The sequence below is a fragment of the Hippichthys cyanospilos genome, chromosome 1, assembly GCF_059441005.1.
Source record: "Hippichthys cyanospilos isolate Australia breed blue-spotted pipefish chromosome 1, RoL_Hcya_1.0, whole genome shotgun sequence".
Lineage (NCBI taxonomy): Eukaryota > Metazoa > Chordata > Actinopteri > Syngnathiformes > Syngnathidae > Hippichthys > Hippichthys cyanospilos.
Window position 1 is genome coordinate 11,430,462 of NC_142369.1, and position 19,997 is coordinate 11,450,458.

Sequence of the window (19,997 nt, forward strand, 5' to 3'; positions counted from 1 at the left end):
ATGTGCCCCAGAATTTTGGAACACCTAGTAAATACTCTGTGTGCAACCTCAAAAGTTATACAGGCTCATCATTAAGTGTGACCATGACACTGAGTGAGCGGGTGTGAGTCACTTGTTGAATTCACAACATAGCCGCAGAATCTGCTGATGTACACGCCAGTGTATATCATAACCTGATGTGTTCAAAGTTCAATTTGAGGGGAACAGCCATCCAATCAAAGCAAAGCTTATTTACATATCAAATATTCATGAAAAAGCAGCCCTTCATGAGGCCAGGTGTTTCCGAACAAGTAGAATAGCTTGAAAGTGATCACACTGTGCATTTACAACCCAAATTATCTTACAAATGTACGAGAATGACATCAAATATTCTAAAAATAAATAAATAAACAGCTGTGGCATAGAACGTTTGACCACTCAAACCATCCAAATCAAGTTTTAAGACATTTCTTTTCATTTCGATCCCGTTCTAACTACTTGTCATCTTGCCAAAGCCCAAAAGGAAAAACTGACTGAAGCTGGAACTCCATAAAGCAACATCAAACCCAACTGAAGAAAGTTCAAGATGACATCAGACGATGAGAAGAGGAGCAAAATTGACAAGGGGAACAGTGCTAACGAGACAGTGACTTGAGGATAGTGGAGGAACGAGTATGTGGGAGGACAAGTGGGAAAGCAAACGTGAGTGACAGCAAGTGCGAGGGAAAAGAGACAAGAAAGCTATAAATAACAACAGAGGACACGACAGCTCTGGAAGGAAGACATGCCCAAGGAGGAATGATGACATCTAGAGAACAAAGAAGACGGGAAAAAAAAAGTTCAGAAGATGGGATAATGATGATGATGATGGAGAGAAGTCAAAGTTGAAAAGGGAGAGAAGTTAGAAAAGACAAATGACAAAGCAAAAAAGGAGAAGAGAAGATAAAATACATTTATGGAGAGATGATGGAGGGAAGAAGTGTACTTATGGAGATCCCAAATTGAGGTCTTGATTCGTAAAGAGAGCAATATTGTAATATAAAGTGCACCAACTAATGGGAGCCCTCAGCTTGTTTCTCTTTTCAAATAGATGGCTTGTAGAGGCTTTCCAACATACTTTTAAGACTGCCGTTATTTGCGAGGTCATTTGAGCCTCGCTAAATTCCCCCGGCTTATAAACAAATAGGCGGACCGGTCGAGTTTATTGTCAACCGAGAATGGCGAATTTTAAAGTGCATGTAAAATATGAAGTCACCATTAATGGCAAAAATTCATGACCCGGTACCGGTCCATGGATCAACCGGTACTGGGCCGCAGACGCACAGTTGGGGGACCTCTGGACTAAAATACTCCCTATTTGCTGTCTAGCCGGCAAGTTTTCTGACACCGAAGACCCTCCATTCTCTTTGTAACTGGATATTGGAATAGTTAGTTCATTCATATATAAAACCATGTTCTGTTGAATATGCTTGTGGTGGCTGGTTGATGATGTCATCAAGACGCCACTTACCTGTCCCCATGCCGCTGATGACATCACCGTCGCCGACTCCTGACGAGTTGGTGTTGTTGCTGGGTGCATTGTGAGGAGCCAGACTGGGCAGGAACAAACATCTGCACAAAAAACGCATGTGCGCACAAGACACACACAAATACGCAGGTGTCAATTAATGTAATCTTGCAACATGTGTGCGTGTGTGTGTGTGTGTGTGTGCACATGTGCGTGAAAAGGAGTGTTTTTGCTAATGGTAGAGGAGATCATCAATATTTCATGTTGACAGATGGGAGAGTAGGGAGGGGTTTGTACGAGTGTGTGTACGTTTGCGTGTGTCTGCGTGTGTGTGAGAGCATGGTGCTGTGCAGAAAGTGGGCCAATGCTATTGTCTCTCGAGTGTTGCTTGAAACTTTATCTTCTATTCTGTTTTGACTAAAACAATGACACACATATACAGCAGCAACACAAATACACAAACAGCAACACAAATGTCAACAACACCAAAAATAAAAATACGAAAAAAACATAAACATGTAACGAAAAGACTAAAATACACACGAAATGCAAATTCAAAAACTAAAAATTCAACACACTATCTCTACAAAAACAATAAAAAACATGAGGGGGAAAAAACACATGGACACATGCTAAGAAAAACACACAAACACATGCATAAAAACTACAAAAAAAAATCACAAACATGAAATAACACATACACATGCACAAAGGTGAAAAACACAGACACACACACAAGGTATGGGCAGTGAAAAACAAAACAAAAAAAAAAACCCTAAAAAATACTAAAACAAATAATCACACACCAGTAACACACACACTAGGAACAATAACATAAAAGTGTATCTAGAATAGGAACACACACCTTTGGAACACAATTAACACACAAAGAATGAATGCACAAGGACACACAATGAAAACGCATACACTAAGACAAATACTATGAAAACACTCACACAAACAAGGAAAACACACACTACTAGGAACACAAGAACACTTATCATCCAAACACTAGGGACAATAAACAAACACACACCCACCGACAGAACAGCACACACAAACACCTTTTTGGAAGACACATACAAACACAAAAATGTCTGTGACGATTGACAGTTTGCGCTGTTAGATTCTGATGCCAAACGGCGGCCGTGTGCGCGAGCGAAACATACCCGAATCCCTCGAGAGATGCGTCGAATTCCACATAAGCGGGCGTGTCGGCAGAACCGTGAAGCCGGATGTCATGCGGCGTGGTCATGGAGACCAGGCACTTGACACGGGTGAGCGGGACGGCGCTGCCCTCGGCTGAGCGCACCAGGCTCCGGCTGATACGGTACTGGCCGTTGTACTGGCCGCCGTCCTCGGCCGGTGTGGCGAACACGCTGTCGGCGCCCTCCATTGACGTCGTCATGCTGCCTGTGAAACGCGTAACATATGCCATGAGCTATTTGTTAATTAGGAGGAAAGTTGTATATAAGCGAAAAAAATAACAGTAAAATACAATAAGTATTCCAATGGAGTGCTACTTTATTACATTTTGAATTTTTTAAAATTATTCATCTGTAAAGGAACATTTTGAGTCACATTGATTGAATGGCAAACTTCGATCACATTTTCTAAATTTTAAATTTTTTTCCATAATACAATATATGAAACGATTTATATTCAAGGAATATTCAAAGAAATATTTCATCCAAAAATTGGCAAAAAAAAAAAAAAAATCTGCCGTTCTTTTGCCCCTTGTAAAGTTAAAGAAATAGAAAAGGACAAAGTATAGTAAAAAATTACTATTTTTATTGGTCATTAATATCTATTAATTGATGTAAGGATTGTACACAAAAAGTTATTTTCATATATGTCTATATTAAATTAATTGGCCAATCAGTTCCTCAATTGCCCATTCAGTTTTCTGAATACGTTTTTTAAAAAATTGTTTCATTTTTCAATTTTGAAAAATGACAATGCCACTTTTCCGTAGTCTTGCTGTGCTAACAAAATTAAAGTGTAATTTCCCAGACGGATATACAGATGGCGCCGCAGGATGTAACCAAGCTTCTGCTAATGATCGGCAATTAGCCCGACTTTTAATCTACGCTCAGCGAAGGCAAAGTCATAATTAGCATCTTCCGATAGCTCATTAAGACATGCTGCTCCATAATTAGCGACATCAACAGCTGTTAGCATTAGCATCCGGCTTCACGCAAACGGAGGGAAGCAGAGTTCAACTGGCGGTCGGGTTTCCGAAATCGATGACGGACACGGCGTGCGAGCATCTTACCTCGTGCGTCGGGGTCGTAGCTGAGGGAGCTGGGCTTGTGCACGCGGTATTGCTTCAGAAGCTTCTTGTCCCACGCGCCGCAGTTAAGCGGGTTTCCCAGACGAAGGAACTCCCTGCCAATCACGAAAAAAGCAATCAGCGGCTACTTTCCCCCCTAATCGCCTTCCTGCGTTGTTCAACCGCGTACAATCATTGGCCGGCTTCTTTTGGTCATCGTTCAAGCGGTCTGCAACTCATTTCTATCTTTGAACAAAAGTGTTTACGTTAATATATTCAGATTCCTAACTGAGTATTCACTATTCTGTTTGAACTATTTTCTTTCAACTGTTTCGTCATAGCCAGCTGTCTATTTGTAATTCCAATTCATGGCCAGGCTATTTGAAAGTCCCTTAGTCATAATTTATTCATTTTCAAGCAAAATTTCAAATTCCTCTGTGTTCATTTATTTATTTAAAAAGAAAACGCCTGCTTGCACAGTGTGACTGCACTGCCATTGGCCAGCTGAGTCACCTGTGCAATCACACGCCATCTTGTTAATAGCCATTTGTACAGCCTTTGCCCGATCTACTTTCCAATCCTATTCAAATGGCATTTGTAGACATTGAAAGGCAAGTCTGGGAAAAAGCCGACTTTGCTGGTCGGCATGAAAGACATGGCTCACATACTAGTGAGCCGCAGAGTAACCAGGAAGAGGAAGAGGGTGGCAAGGATGAAGAACAGGAGTTTGGGCTTTGAGGTGACGGGAAGTAGATTGACAGCCCTTCTCAGGCCGCCATTTCCATGTGAAAAAGGAAGCAGCGTGTGCATGTCAATGAACTTTTCCCGGTGTGACTCTCGTCTCGCTTCCGCAGTCAAGCGGGAAATGAGAGCAGAGAGCGGCGCTCGGTCTGCTACGCGCTTACAGCACATTACACATTCAGGTCACTCTCTAATTTCTCTCAAAGGATAAATGAATTCTATCAATTATGTTTTAGATTATAGGAATACAAGCATAGACGACCATCAAGTCAAGGTTTGTTTGTTTCCGTTAGCCTATAGATTAATATATATATATATATATATATATATATATATATATATATATATATATATATATATATATATATATATATATATTATAAATGGATAGTGTGAGGACAATATACAGGTGTATTAAAACGTTGACATTACATATGCATACTAACAAAGGGGAAATGACATAATGCCTGTAAAAAAACAGCACCTGTCATACATCTAAAAGTGTGAAATATTTTACGATCTGTGGGTCATAACACAGCTTATGTGGCTGACATATTTATCTTCCTTCAATGGTGTCGAATTAAAAAAACAAACAAAAAAAAAACAGATTTTTAAGTTACCGTTTACAGGATGCAGTGTGTCTTATATTTGGAGAATTACGGTATTTTATATGTAATAACATGTAATAGCAGATGCAATAACGTTGATTTATTAACAAACAGGTTATAAACTACACACAATATGTATAAATAACCCATGTGTACCTGAGTGCCATGGGCTGCAGCGCCTGCGAGGCGAGCCTCTCAAACATGCGCTGCAGCGGCGGGTGCAGCGGGTGGTCCTCGTCGCCCAGCGCCTGGCTGCATCGATGCAGCAAACGCTGGTGCAGAGATGCCTCGCACAAGACCTGCTGGTTCCGCTCGCTGTTCACCAGCAGCTGAAGGATGTTGGCCACCGCCAGCTGGAGGTCCAAAGCATGCTGCAAATGACAAGAGGATCAGCGTCACAAGTCGGGTTGAAAAAGTAGAAAAAAAAAAAACAACCTCTAGGTATTAAGTGTACAGGAATAATTGGGATATAATTTGTTTTGACAGCCCATCTGGACAAAAAACTAGTCAGGGATGTTTTCTATTTGACAGTCCATTTAGGCAGAAAACTAGTCAGACTTAAGTACAATAATTACGTGATGATTTACGGGAAAATTCATAAGGAACTGCCAGGCCCTCACCTCAGGCTGGCTTTCGGAGGAAACGGAGGGCAGCAAGTCCACCATGGCCAGCACGGCTCCTGGGTGAATGACCACCATGTCACTTCCCGAAGATGAGAAAGAAGGGGCGGAATGGATGGGGTTGGAGGAGTGCAATTTCAGTTCAGTCAAAAGCTTGACCGGCGCTGGGGGCCCCGACGAACTGTGGTATCCATGCCTGCCAACCGAGAAACCAAGTCAGTGAAGACAGATTGTGCGTGAATTTTTTTTTTAAATTCATTAATCATCAAACATCACTCAGTCCCTCTTTCCTTTAGTTTAAATCTCATGATTTTCTTTCAATGTCATGGTCTAAACCAGCTCGCTAAAAGAATGATTTGACAGTTTGAACGTGATTTCAGAACAGCACTGTATTGTTCACATCGGCGCACGCTCACTCCTGAAACCAAAGATTATCAATTTGGTTGAGCGTTGTTGTGACGACGCTTCCGGGAGGAGCTTCAAAATAAACTAAGGCCGTTTACGTCATATGTTACTTGCACCATAATTACGGTTTATTTTGAAGGATTGGCTGAGATTAAAGGACATTTAAGCGTTCAATTTACATGTTAACAGTTGGGAAACATTACTTTTTCTTTTTAACTTGACAAATATCACTCTCTTCCTGTTTAACAATGAGGAGCGTGGACACATCCAACATGGCGGTCAGTGTGCGTGCTTGACCGCCATGCTGGATGTGCGGAAGAAACGGTGTAAAGAGGGGACAAAAAAAACACCGCGGTCCACGTCGTAAGGCAAAAAAAAACGTCGTAGACTGGAGTCCACTGTATTTGCAATAAACATGGTTTGTTCTTTGTTCCACACATCACTCTGCTCATATTTTCTTTACATTCAAGCACTTGAACTTCCTGTGTAGGCAGCTATCCAGGTCTGAATTGTCTATATAAGGCAAGAAAGAAGCTGCAAGCCTCATGGTTGAGGGTGTTTGAAAAAGGCGAAAAGGGTGGAAAAAGAAAAGATAGAGAAAACACAGCAGAGCAAGGCAGCTACCTCTTGCGGGCGAGAGCGGGCGTGCCCCAGGGCGAGGGTAGTGAGGTCTCGTGTGTCAGGCATGGGGGAACCTGCTCGGCGCGACTGAACGCACAAATGCACGGCGTGAAGGGTGACGAAGGACAGAAGGAGTTAGAAGAAAGAGAAGGAAGAAAAGTTAGTTGCGAAGAAGAAGCACAAGATAGACTTGCTACTGCGTACCTGTCAAAGGAGTCTGTGGCCATTTTGTACAGGTAGATGAAGAGCTTGGCGCAGTGTCTGAGGGTGGGGCACACACTGTCTCCACCAGGGGCAGCCTCCTCCTCTAGAAGCCTCTGGAAGGGCTCAGAGTTGGATGGGAAGACGGCGGTGGGGCCCAGTTTCTTGGTGTCGGAGAAACAGCCCAACAACCTGGCGGAGGGCCCACATTCATAATCAGGTTGTATTTGTGCACAAAAAGAAAAGGGCTGAACACAATGCATTGTATTTTGGTGAAAAATGCAATGCTTTGGGGTTAAAAAAAGACTAAACTTGATAGATTTCTATTAATGTATGTTTTTCTCATATTTGGCTCTCATAAAAAGTTAGTTTAGAACAAATGGACTATTAAAAATGTCCAAAAATGTGTACAAAAATGTAATTGTGGAGGACAAAAAAGTTGTGTTTTGGCACTACTCTAATGGTTACTGTGTTCCAAAACTGTTACAAAAATAGCTGTTGTTCGGTCTGCTACGCGCTTTCTAAAAACCTCTCAGAAATTAACACAAAGTTTTGTTTTGTTTTTTTACCCCAACTCTAACATTTTTATTTTTTAATTAAAACATGTAAAATTAAAAACTAAAAACTTGAAAATCTTAATATTTCTGAAAGGTTTTTAAGATTTTAAAGTTTTTATTTTTAATTTTAAAATTATTGTCTCTCACTGTCACATAAAAAGGAAAAACCACAGTTAAAGCACAGACAGAATCAAGGTTGTTCCAAGTGTTACAAAAACGCTACCTTTGAAACAAAAATTGTACTAAAATAACGAGCCCAAACATTCTATAAGTGCCCCCAAAAATGCTACATTGGGGCAGATAGTACAATAAGTCTTTGCAACAGTTTTTTTTGTTTTTTTTTTGCATGAAAGATCAGTTCTCACAAGAATGTAATTGACCACTCATCAAAAATCTCTGCTTGTGGTCTGCTTGTGCAACAAAAGTTTTATTTGGGCCCAAAATGCTTCACTCTGCCACCCAACAATCAAAAGAATGCTATATTTTGCCCCCAAAGGTAACCATTGGCCACGAAACAGAATTTGAGCACAAAAATACTGCTGCTGAAAACTAAAAAGGTTTTTGTTATCATGTGCTACCCTCTGCTACCCAAACCATTAAATAATGTCACCAAATGTTATATTTTGCAACAAAAAACATTTTGGCCACAAAAAGCAATATTTTTGGAATAGCTGATGACAAATTTTGCAATTTGGCACATACCTATGACACAGATTGTCACAAAACTGCAGTTTTAATCACAAAATAATGTAATAATTGGCCATGGAGTTTAATATTTGTGCATAAAAATACAATTATGAATCAATCACAAAAATTTGTGACACCCCCTCCTCCCTCCCAAAGTTTTATCACAAAAACCCTACATTAGCATAAACGTTTTCCGCCCAAAAGTACCTGATGGCGTCGGCCAGTTTCTCATACTGGATCTCGGTGCGGAAGAAGTGCGAGTTGGCGGGCTCATATCGCATGGCGGCGGTGAGCGTGCAAAAGACGGTGAGCAACAGCTCAAACACTTGGTTCTGGTTCTGGTTGGAGTTCTGGTGGTGGTTGGTGCCATGCCAGGTGGGAGTCGGCGGCTGTACCAGACTCAACGAGCGCTCCATGGCGACCAGCAGTGACGTCACGTAAACGAAGCCGCCCACCTTGCGGAAGACCGTCCGCGTTCGGTGGCTTTCACGCAACACTGACAACAGGGCCTGAATCCAAGAAAAAAACGGCAGTATCTCAGCATGTGCTGTGAGTTCAATTGGGGTTGCGAGTATGGGTTAGGGATTCAGAATAGGTTTTCAAGGTAGGGTCCCATGACAACTTTAGGGTTTCAAGGCTGGATTACATTTTCAAAAAGCTTTCCGGGCTGGGTTAGGACCTTAAAGTAGTGCTTGGGTTTCAAGTTAGATTTCCAAGTGGGTTTTAGGCTTTCAAGCCTGGCCTAGGATCTAGAATTAGGTTTAGGTTTTCAAGGTAAGTGTTCCAAGAAGGTTTTAGGTTTTCAAGGTTAAGTTGCAGCTTCAAAATAGGGCTTTCAAGCCTGGGTTAGGGTTTCAAGTTGCTAAATCACTGTGTAAAAGATATTTCAAGCTTGGCTCAGGGTTAAGGTTTCAAAGGAGTGGATTACAGAGTAAAAGGTATTTCAAATTTGCGTCCGTCTTGCATCAGGCTTATTCCGTGCCTTTAGCGGTCATCCGGGGCTCATAGAACCGCTGTTACATACGTAACTGTCGTTTTACAGTAGAGTTATGGTTTCAAGGTAGGGTTCCAACACGGTTTTATGGTTTGAAATCTGGGTTAGCACTTCAAAAGAGAGTTTGAAGCCTGGGCTAAAGTCTTAAAGTAGAGTTAGGTTTTCGAAGGTAGGATTCAGAGAAAATTTTAGGGTTTCAGTATTGGGTTAGACTTTCAAAAAAAGACTTCAAGTCAGGGTAAGGGTCTTAAATTAGACTTGGGGTTTTCAAAGTAGGGTTTTCAGCATAGGTAAAGGTGTGAAAAGTTTGATGACGTTGCATGTGCTCACCCTGAGTATGTCGGTCTTGAGCTGCAGTTCGGCAGGCGGCGCCGAGTGCATGAGACCCAGCAGTGTTCCCATGTCGTCGTCTCCGCTAGGCGACAACACTAGTTGCTGGATGATGAGCAGCGCATGCTCGCGACACTGGCGGTACTTCACAATGTTGTGCACGCACCGGGCTCCACCGAACTCCCTGAATAACGCTACACAGCCAGGAAGAAGGCGTCATTACAGTATATCGTCAATGCATACATTGAACCAGCATAATGATATTTGCGTCATTTGTTTCTTGGCATTACAGCTTTGCACATGTAAAGGTCAAAGATCAATGTTAAACATCAAGCTCACAGAGCAAGATTGAAAGCCTGGATTACATAAACTATCAAATTCACTGAAGCTTTTTTTTCTAACTGGCTCAAAACAAGACAGGTGTATAGTACACACATCTCTGCATGGCTGTAGAGATATTGGTGCAAGTCATCTTTGACCTTTAGGAATGATCGTTGAATGTAACTAGGTCAAAAAAATCATTTAGAGAGAATTAACCACTTTGGTCGTATACTTTTTTTGCGCTGTGATGCAATAATCAAAAAGATTTCTTTTTTTTCTCTGCTACTCAAGGGTCTCATTTGACATTGACAGACATTGGCCAGATCATGCGTGGATGAGGTCAAAATACATAAATAAATCACTACCTGCATTGGTGTTCATGGTGTGTGACCCTTGCAAGAGCACGGTGAGCGTCTCCATGACCAGCCAGGCCAGCTGCTTCTGCTCCTCAGCTATCGTGTTGTTCTTAGGCTCAGCTGCATAGAGATAGATCATTTGTCCTGTAATTCTGACTTATATTATGACTTTTGCGCTCATATGACTCAGGAATATACTTTGAAAAGCCTATTTACTTTTTTCTTATTCTAAATCCAAACTAGGGCTGCAACTCGATTGTTTTAATAAATCAATGAATCTGTTGTTTTGTTGACTCATTGAATTGAAAGTGTACTTTCAGTGCTCCCTGCTCAGACTTTAAATGATATATGGTTTATCAAGGAAAATGGCACCAGGAAATCTTTTTGCTTCTGTTTGTTGTATCCCAGAGATTGAGAAAAACTAAGGGATTTTGCTTGCTGATTCATATCATACAAACACAATAATAATCAGAATGCAGTGCTTAGACTCGTGGGGCTCTATAGCACATATTGTAAAGAAAATTTTGGCCTTGACTTCCTCTTCAAGACAATTAATCAATGATCAAAAACAATTACAGATTTGCTGTTGATGAATCGAGGAAACGCTGCACCCAGAATTGGGAGTAAATTTTTTGTACCTTGGTCATTGTGGTGCTGCTGCTGGGCAGCGGGGTCCTTGAGCAGAGCAGCGTACTTGTGCAGAAGGTTGACCAGCACCTCCAGCAGGCCAACCTCCCTCAGCACGTCGCCGAAGACGGGGTCGTGGCGGGCCATCCTCAGGAGGGCGCGCACGGCCGTAACGCTGCAGGCGTGCGAGGCACTAGCCTTGAGCAGCACACTGACACTAAACAGCTCCTTGCAGGGCACGTAGTTGAGGCTGAAGACCACAAACTCCAGCAGCTGGAAGTATTTGGCCTGAGCCTCCTCAGGCAGGCGGGCCACACGCTCGGCAAACTGCGACAGGGTGTGCTGCGACTCCAGGATGAAGTAATTGGCCGGGTCGGCGGCGTAGATGCTGCCCACCGCATCCAACAGCATGCATGCCAGACGCCCGCTTTTGGCCTGCAGGAAGGCGTTCTGCAGCACCGAGAAGGCCTGGATGTTGCGCACTGTCTGGCCTGCATGCCACAGCAAACGTACGTACACTCATTAGCAACAGTGGACTATCACAAAGATTTACAGATGTACATTTTTTGAAACTCAAATAGAAAAACCCAGCCCAGGCTTGAATCATACTGAAAAAAAAAATAATAACCATAACCAAGATTTAACATCTCAAACACTGGATTCAAACACTAAATTCCCAAGCCTCACCCTCATTTGAGACCCTAATCCAGGCTTTAGGGATGGGCAAGTACCAATAACAAGTAATGGGCCAATACCTGGCCTTATTTCAAGGTACTGTTATTCAACATGATGGTCAATACCAGTATCGGCTAATTCGGCACTCTAATTTTCACTCCAAACTCTAATCTCAGAATATCAATTGTTTGAGAACACTACACCAGGATTGAATCGTTAACCCTTGTTTAAAAGCCTTACGTTGGCTTATCTTATTTCAAAACCCTTCTATACTATACCTACTAACTACACCTTAACTTGAAAACTAAATCCTTGCTTGAAATCCTAACCTTGGCATTGAAAACCTCCTTTTTTCAAACCCTAATTTGGAAACTTAACGCAGTCTCACAACCTTAATGTCACACAGTAACATCGTCTTCAAATCTTAATAGAGAACCCGAACCCTAATCTCAAACCTTAATCCAACTTTCAAACATTAATTTGAAACCCTTACTTAAACTTCCAGCTTTTTTGCTTGATTGCTTGTTTGAAACGCAAGTGTGTGAACAATTTAATTTTGAACCCCTAATTTTAAACACTCTTATTTGAAACTTTAACCTTGACATTAAAATCTAATTTGAATCCCTAACCATTGTTTGAAACACTACCCTGGCTTTGAAACTTCAATTTACACACCTGTCCTTGTCTTCAAATCCAAGTCACTATTTGAAATTGGCTTTCACCCTTAATTTGAAACCCTACCCTTGGCTTTGTCAAATGTAAATTGGCCTTGCCACATACCTTTATCCACAGCCTGCAATTCCATCCTTTGTGTTTTGGGCTAAGCATCTAGTCTGGTTTGAGAGCCCTACCTTTTCCAGAAGGCTGGGGGAGAACAAATCCAGGCAACAAAAAGGGCGCTCCGGTAGTCAGGCCGGCAGGTTTGAGCTCAGTTACACCGTAGGTGGTCAGACAGGTCACCAGGTTGACCAGATCTTTCAAGGCGTCTCTTGATTCGTCTTCCTTGGCCTGCTCCAGCCTGTCAAAAAAAAAAAACAATCTTTAAAAAATTACCTGAACGTGTCTGAGAAATATTGCAAACCTCCGCCTTTTTTCTCACTCTGTGGGACCAGTGCAGTACTACACTATATGGCTTCAAAATTTAACGTATTTTTAGACTGCAAATTTTAGAAAATAATGGAGGAAAATACTTTGATTGTATACATTTGAGTACATCTGTTTTCAAAATTATTTGATGTAATGCTTTGGTGCAGAAGGAACTAGTCAGCAACGATCGCTTATTTGTGTGCAAATTTTTGGGCAAGTAGTTTGTTTTTTTGAACTGCATTAGTCATGGCTTTAAGACCTTTGAAAAGAGGTTAGGAAAAGGATGTAACTATAAAATATGATGAAATAAAATTGGCAATATTATCAAAAATATTAAATTAGAAACCGAAAGGGACCTAGGGGTTGTTTTGTCTTGATGTTGACAACAATATATAATAGCAAGATTGCTTTTTTTGTTGTTGAATTCCTCAAAAGTAGTCATTTGGGAGAAACTGCACAACAGCTGCAATATTTAGTTCTGAATTAGTTCCCCATTACTCATTTTCTGTAACGTAGCAAAAATTTCTAAAAAATAATTTTTACATTTCCAACGTGGAAGAACTAATGTAATCGATGCATCGATTGTGAAGGTAGTGTTGGTAGATCGGATGACATTGCGACATGTAATCAAAAAAATAAATAAATAAAAGTGCCAACATGTTAACAGAAAGGCTAAAAGTTAACAGAAGACGAATACATCCAACAGGCGGTGTTGCCGGTAATGCATTGTGCGTTACTCTTTCCAGCAAATAACGAGATTAAAGTAACTTTTCTGATGACACCATTAGATACTTTTATTTACGTGTAAGCTTCAACACATACGTTGGTAACTTGCCAATACAGAAAAGAGCAAAAATTATGACTACGTGTAGTAATAGCCAGGTGCCTGCAGGTGGCACACTGATATGTGTAAAGACGTTAGATTATTTAAAAAAAGTTCTGAAAAAGAACATTTTTGTGCATACCTGAGCATGAGGTTAGACAAAAAGCTGTACCCCTGGCACATACGAAAGTCATCCAGCAACGTCTGCGACACGTCGCTGGAGTCCTTGAGGAAGCAGGATAGGCCTGCGAACATCTCCACGATCTCCAGAGGGGAAAGATCATCAGACTGCTGCATGTTCTGAACGCATGTGGACAAGCATTTCTTCTCTGTGGACATAAGAAGGAGCAATGCATTCAGGAAGCAAGCTTTATGCTTTGGCAAGATAGAAGGAAATCTGCTGGACATTAAGAATCACATACATACAGTATGCTACTTGGAAGCAACAAGGGTTAAATATGAACAATTATCATTTTTATATGTTTGATGATGAAATCAGACCCAACCGGTTTGCTTTTTAAAAGGGCAACAAAGAAAATGAAACAGTTTGTGCAGAGACTGGAAAAGAAGTCTGTAAAATGAATGGAATTTCCCTATTTGACGGCAACCTTCAGAAGTACTGTGTATTAGAACTGTTCAGTTGTGTGGAATCAAATCACAATTTACATTTTAGCCAAGGCAAAGCAGGGGGGAAAAAAAAGGAATTTTTATTTCTAGTTTATTTATTGCTGTTATTGGGGATACAACTAATGTTTTTTAAATAGTTGATTATTTTGTCAATTATTCAAGGCATTGAATTTTTTTCACATTAAAAAATTCAAAAAAAAAAAAAAATCTGTGAAAAAGCAAAGCCGCAAGTTACAGCAACAAAACACTGCATAGTAAACTTTGAAACAATGAATAATCGTGTTTTTTTTTAAATTGTGATTTCAATATGACTCACAATACTGGCAATTATCTTCGTTTTTCCACGTTCAAAAGTGGAGCCCTACCGTGTATGTATTTGACCACGTTAACGCTGAGCCCGTGTCTCGAGATGGTGGTGAGCACGTCTCCGGCGCTCCTCCTCCAGGGAAGATTGTGAGGCGGGCACCAGGATGTGATGGCGCTGAACAGGAGGTGCAAGTCATCCTTCTGTGCCAACTCCTCAGCCGGAGACACAAACGTGCACAACTTCACCAGGATCTGAAAACGTACCGCACCAAAGAGATTTAAACATTAACTCACAAGCTTCAACACTGTCTTAAAACCCTAATTTGAAACCATATTCATTGTTTGAAACCCTGACTCTTGAGTAAAAGCGTGATCTAATATGAAATAATAATTTCACCTGTGTTGAAATGTTGATCCAGGCCTGAAACCCAAATTTGAAGACCTAACCCTTAAATTCCAATCCGGTCTTCAAACTCTATCCTGAAGTTGAAACTCTCAATACCGCTTGGAATCCAAATCAGAACCGGAAACTTGGTTTCATAACTTAATTTTAAAACGCAAACCCGAACTTAAAACCCTGGATTTTAAACGCAAACCCAGTCTTGAAACCAGACTTAAAAAATGAAGTACAAGCATGAAACAGTTACCCTGGAACCCTAATTTGAAACTTTAACCCTTGCTTGCTTGCAAGGGAGGTTTGAAACCCTAATTAAAAACGCTAACCTTAAATCCAAACCAAAATTTGAAACCCTAACCCATGTTTGGAATATTGAAACATTGAGCCCTTTTTGAAACCCTAATTCAGGCTTGAAACCGTTATTTGAAGCATGAAACTCAACTTGAAACCCTAACCTAAGTTCGAAAACTGAATTTGAAACCCTAACTCTTTTTAAGCCCCAATATGAATGCTGAACTCGACTTGAAATCTTAACTTTGGGTGGAGAAACACATTTGAAACAGAATTGGTATTTGAAGCCCTAACCCAGGGTGGAAAGACTAATGTGGATTTATGAATGCTTTAAGTGTCCCTTGAAGAGACGAGACGTCTCTTTTTACCTGGACAAAGACTTTTTGCAGCAGCGCCCTGCGGTCGGCCAGGGGAAGCTCTGTGGGGGGTTGGCCTGGGCCCGGAGTCTTGTCCTGGGAGAGCGGCGGGGAGGTGGGCGGAGCCAGGGGCGGTGGAGGCGGGGGCGAGACGGGACCCACCGGGGCCTCCGCCATGTGCGGCAGGTCGAAGAACAGGTAGAGACATTTGACCAGTGTGGACGGCACAGACATGGTCGTCATGCAGTCCACCGTTTTCTGGAAGAAAAATCAACACTTGTGCGTTCTTATGTGCATTAGAAAAAAATGGACGAAAAAAAATACATAGACATTGCTTCAGTATGAGTGAGGAAGACAAAGAGGAAGGAAAAAAAGTGGTGACATCAGCATGAATGTGGGCCACATGATGGGACTTCTCTCTCATAAAGTGAGATGGACTCACTAGCAATACTACTTACTGCTACTACTACTACACACACGGTGGGACGAACACACAGCCATGGAAAGACATACACATTTGGTCATATACATGCATCCTTGCATGCGCATGCACGCACATGCACGCATAAACACTCAAAAGCATGCACACACATACACGTATACTATCTCAATTTTTCACTCAACTGTACACACATACACTTGCTCCGACCCAAGGACAGACAAACACAAACACATTTAGACATATGCATGCATAAAGAATAAGACGGACACACTACTGCTAATACGAGTCCTAAACACACACACTGGGACAAACAAACCGCCCTTGGAAATATGTACACATTAACATTTGGTCATACACGCGCACGCACACGCAAGGTGAAACACAAAGATACACACACATTTTGGCCGAAACCTCGTGCAAGCACATGTGATCCAACAAAGGGAATAGACGAATACTAGCTCAGCATCAGATGAATAATGAGCAGTCAGGAATATTTTTCTAAATGATCTCGTTCGTCTTTGGCAACCACATCCGTCTTTTGCGCTCCCTCTCAGACATTTGCCAAGACTCAGCTAAGCAAAGTACAAGGTTGTGTTGCACCAACCTGCCCCGAGGAAGCCAACAGGTTGATGGTGGTGAGGAGCATCCAGCCGCGACTGGCCTCCTCGCTTTGATTCACCTCAAGGAATTGAACGATGGCCCGGCTGGCCGCCTCTGTACACACAAGCACAAATTCACAAATTTTAGTACAGGAGAACATTTCACTGGAGGAAAGTCAGGTGTTTAGGGCGCTATAAATAATGTATTATGATGTGGATTAATTTTAAATTATTATTTCGTATTCTTCAACTTTAATCCTTATTTAGGATAATATTATTATTTGTGTTGAAAAGACCCACCCAAAATGACACGGTGGGATATAATTAGAGTACAATAGGCAGAAAGCCTTCTTTTTACAGGAACTGCATTTGAATTTTTCAAAATTTGTCAAAAGGCTGCTTTTTGCTATGTCACTTTTGTGTCACTAAATATTCAAAATGATCCTTAGCTGTTTGAGAATGCTTGATTGTGTATAGGTGCCCTGCCATTGGCTAATAACAAGTTCAGGGTGTGCTCAACTATGCACTGACCGGTGGATTTGTTGGAGGCCCTGCGCCTGATCTCGGTCACCATGAGGCGTGACACCTGCGTGGTGAACTGCAGCAGGTCCGAGAACTTCTCTGTCATGCTGCTGGGCGCCGCATTTCCAAACACCTGAGAGTGGACACACGTTAAAAAAAAACTTTATAAGAGCCCACAACAACGCCATGTGAATGACCTGCAGCTGTTCGCCGCAAATGTTTAGCTAATAATGTGACCAAAAACATGCAACATACAAAAAGCAAACCGGTTGCGTCTGATTTCATATTCACCAGAGATTCTAATTATTAAATGTATTAATATGTGCAAATCATTAGAAGCATTTTTTGCCAGTCCGAGGTGGTTGTTGCAGTTTTGGCTCTGATCTTCAGTGGATGGTAAAATGATACTACTGTTGAATATAATGACACTAATTTGAAAGATGAAGTTCGACAGCCAGCAGTACCAATTGTGAAAACCCTAGACAGATTATATCGGCATAGCAACACAAATGCTGAAACCTAATTGGTCAAAAAAAAAGTCCAATAGACAGTTGGGAATAAGTTAATACAATTTAATGGAACTAATTATTCTACTTGATTAACCAATAAACTAATCAGATACAAATAAAATCTTGTGATATGTCGGTATTATTATCATTATCCACTTGTGGTAGCTATGTTCAAGTTGTGCACTACTGTATTTGATTAATTCGCACCATGATTGTGTATGGCTTTAAAAGGCGGGGCTGGGCCTGCTGAGTGATGCGAGTGTCAGCAAATAAAGATAGAATCAGCTGCCTTGAGCTCAGGTTAGTAAACGGCTGTTAAATGTTTAACCATTAGCCAGTCTTAGCATTTGTTGCGGCCATCGTATAAGAATATTCTGGGGGGAAATTGATATATTCAAGCTATTTTGTTAATGGCTTCACTTACCCTGTTGAAGACCGGTAGCATCATGTAGAGCTTCTCTTCCTGCTCCTTCTGCGTCATGTGCCTGGGAGGGTGGCAGAGTTCGGAGAAGAGGCGGCGTAGGTGCATCAAGCCCAGGGCATTGTCCTGGGGGCTGCACTCCTCCTGACGCGGCCGCCCCATGATCCTCTTCACCATGTTCATCTTCAGAGGCTTGCTCAGGACGAAGCTCGCCCTGAACACAACCCAATAATGCTCATGAGACTCACGCAAGCTCTTGGGAGACTATGCAAAACACGTGTTGGACACTATATTTCATTGGTGTCAAACTCAAGGCCCGGGGGCCAGTTCCGGCCGGCCACATCAATTTATGTGGCCCGCGAAATTCTGGGCAAACTTCAAATTTCTGGTTAAAATACCAAATTTGCAAGTTGTCCTCAACATTTCAAAATTTGGGGGTAAAAATAACAAGCACTTTTTGTTCCCAATATCTCTTTTGAACAATTTTTACCGGGCTCTTATTTCAAAACTAGTTAGAAGTGTGACAAACACACCTAAAATTGATTTGATTTCACAATTATACCGGCCCTCTGACAAAAATTATAACTACAATGCGGCCCCTGATAAATATGAGTTAGACACCCCTGCTTTATTTGGTAAACCACCTAAAGCTACTTCATAAAGAAATAACACTATAAATCACACAAAAATGGTGCATACTAATACAATTCTAATGTAAATTTAACATTCAAAGATTGAACTTTTTTTCATAGCTTGTGCATAACTTGCTTTAATAAGTCAACCCAAAAACTTGCTTTACATTGCTATGTTCAATGCACCCCCACAAGTCGAAACACAGTATTCTGGTTAATTTTCTGTTTGTGTAATATGAATCAAGCAGCAAAAGCCACACATATCCATTTTGCCGCTTGCTGACAAAAAAATGACGTAGAAAGAGTTGGCAACTATTGTAAACACGCCTTGTAAACCACCCCACCCAGCATTGTACCACTTGTCCCCCACTTGCTGCCCGAAGACGGCTGGGATAGGCACCAGCACGCCAGCAACCCTTGTGAGCGACTAAAGAAAATGGATGGTTGTTTGGTAATACTTGGAATCTATTACAAAGCCACCTAAAGTTATTATTTGTACTATGGAACAAAAGCAGTTCCCAGGAAAAAAACAAGGGTGAGAATCAGTTGGATTACTGTTTGATCTCAAAGCTTAGTTGGCTGATGTTTCACACGTTAAATTATGAATAAATTCAAACAGATCAATGCGTCAGTCCACAGCAGAAGGTTGATCTTCACAAACAAGCTGCCAATCTCTTTGATGTTTAATAACATCTGCAGTATAGTTTGTCAGTATACTTCTGGCTGCTTTTCTGGCAACTGTTCACAAGCTAGACGGTTGCTAGGAGATGTTATCAAAGCCGAAATTCAGAACAAAGAACGGATGCAAATTATCTCTGCAGTTAAAAAATAAAAATATCGACGGGAAAAAATTATTGTCTAACCGAGTGAGCATATTTTGCAGTACCACAGGAAAGCGGGGGAGAATCAGTCGTGAGAAACCGTAAACAACAGTTCAAATTTGCCACGTCTGTATGTTATTAAACATTTCTTCATTCCTTCTTACACATAAACATCAGCACAAGGCACTGACATTAGAATTCCCAATTTCCAATAAATTTGTATTATTGTTTAATTGTATAATCATCTTTGTATTGCCCTTACTACAACAATATCTGAATATGAAAAAGGTCTGTATAGAATACTATTCTGAGAAATGAAATTATTTAATTTTGTGAATTAATGTTCATAAATTTGAATCTATTTCGTCTACATAGATATTGGTTTGTATTGGAGATGCTTTTCTTTGGAAAATTGCTAGGGTTGCACCAAACCCACTCAAAAGTTTCATATTGGTGATACTATAAAATTCACACATTTTCATCATTATGAAATAGTTAAGTCAAGTGTATTTAGCCTTTTATGACAAAAGATTCTTTAAGGGCTTCACAAATTCACTACGGTATCAACTGAACCAAGCCCTCAGAAGGCCAAGGGAGAAAAAAAAAAAATCTGGGGAAAAATAGCCTCACGTAACGGCTCAGTCTGAAAAGTGGTATTTGTGCA

General features: G+C 41.1%; 1 protein-coding gene across 5 annotated transcripts in view; it reads right to left on the reverse strand.

Moving 5' to 3' along the window:
- wdfy3 (WD repeat and FYVE domain containing 3) overlaps positions 1 to 19,997 on the reverse strand; it is a 58,860-nt gene that overhangs the window by 26,011 nt on the left and 12,852 nt on the right. For all 5 annotated transcript variants that reach the window (XM_088416153.1, XM_088416146.1, XM_088416137.1 and 2 more), the window contains exons 2-19: positions 17,884 to 18,094; positions 16,960 to 17,083; positions 16,434 to 16,543; positions 15,400 to 15,645; positions 14,403 to 14,595; positions 13,553 to 13,739; positions 12,353 to 12,519; positions 10,838 to 11,317; positions 10,209 to 10,319; positions 9,523 to 9,716; positions 8,406 to 8,707; positions 6,958 to 7,146; positions 6,757 to 6,840; positions 5,728 to 5,923; positions 5,264 to 5,478; positions 3,762 to 3,874; positions 2,656 to 2,899; positions 1,490 to 1,590 (exon numbers count right to left, since the gene is read on the reverse strand). In XM_088416153.1, coding sequence (XP_088272279.1) covers positions 1,490 to 1,590; positions 2,656 to 2,899; positions 3,762 to 3,874; positions 5,264 to 5,478; positions 5,728 to 5,923; positions 6,757 to 6,840; positions 6,958 to 7,146; positions 8,406 to 8,707; positions 9,523 to 9,716; positions 10,209 to 10,319; positions 10,838 to 11,317; positions 12,353 to 12,519; positions 13,553 to 13,739; positions 14,403 to 14,595; positions 15,400 to 15,645; positions 16,434 to 16,543; positions 16,960 to 17,083; positions 17,884 to 18,063 — 3,436 coding nt within the window. In that variant the 5' untranslated portion in view covers positions 18,064 to 18,094. The remainder of the gene's footprint in view (positions 1 to 1,489; positions 1,591 to 2,655; positions 2,900 to 3,761; positions 3,875 to 5,263; positions 5,479 to 5,727; positions 5,924 to 6,756; positions 6,841 to 6,957; positions 7,147 to 8,405; positions 8,708 to 9,522; positions 9,717 to 10,208; positions 10,320 to 10,837; positions 11,318 to 12,352; positions 12,520 to 13,552; positions 13,740 to 14,402; positions 14,596 to 15,399; positions 15,646 to 16,433; positions 16,544 to 16,959; positions 17,084 to 17,883; positions 18,095 to 19,997) is intronic.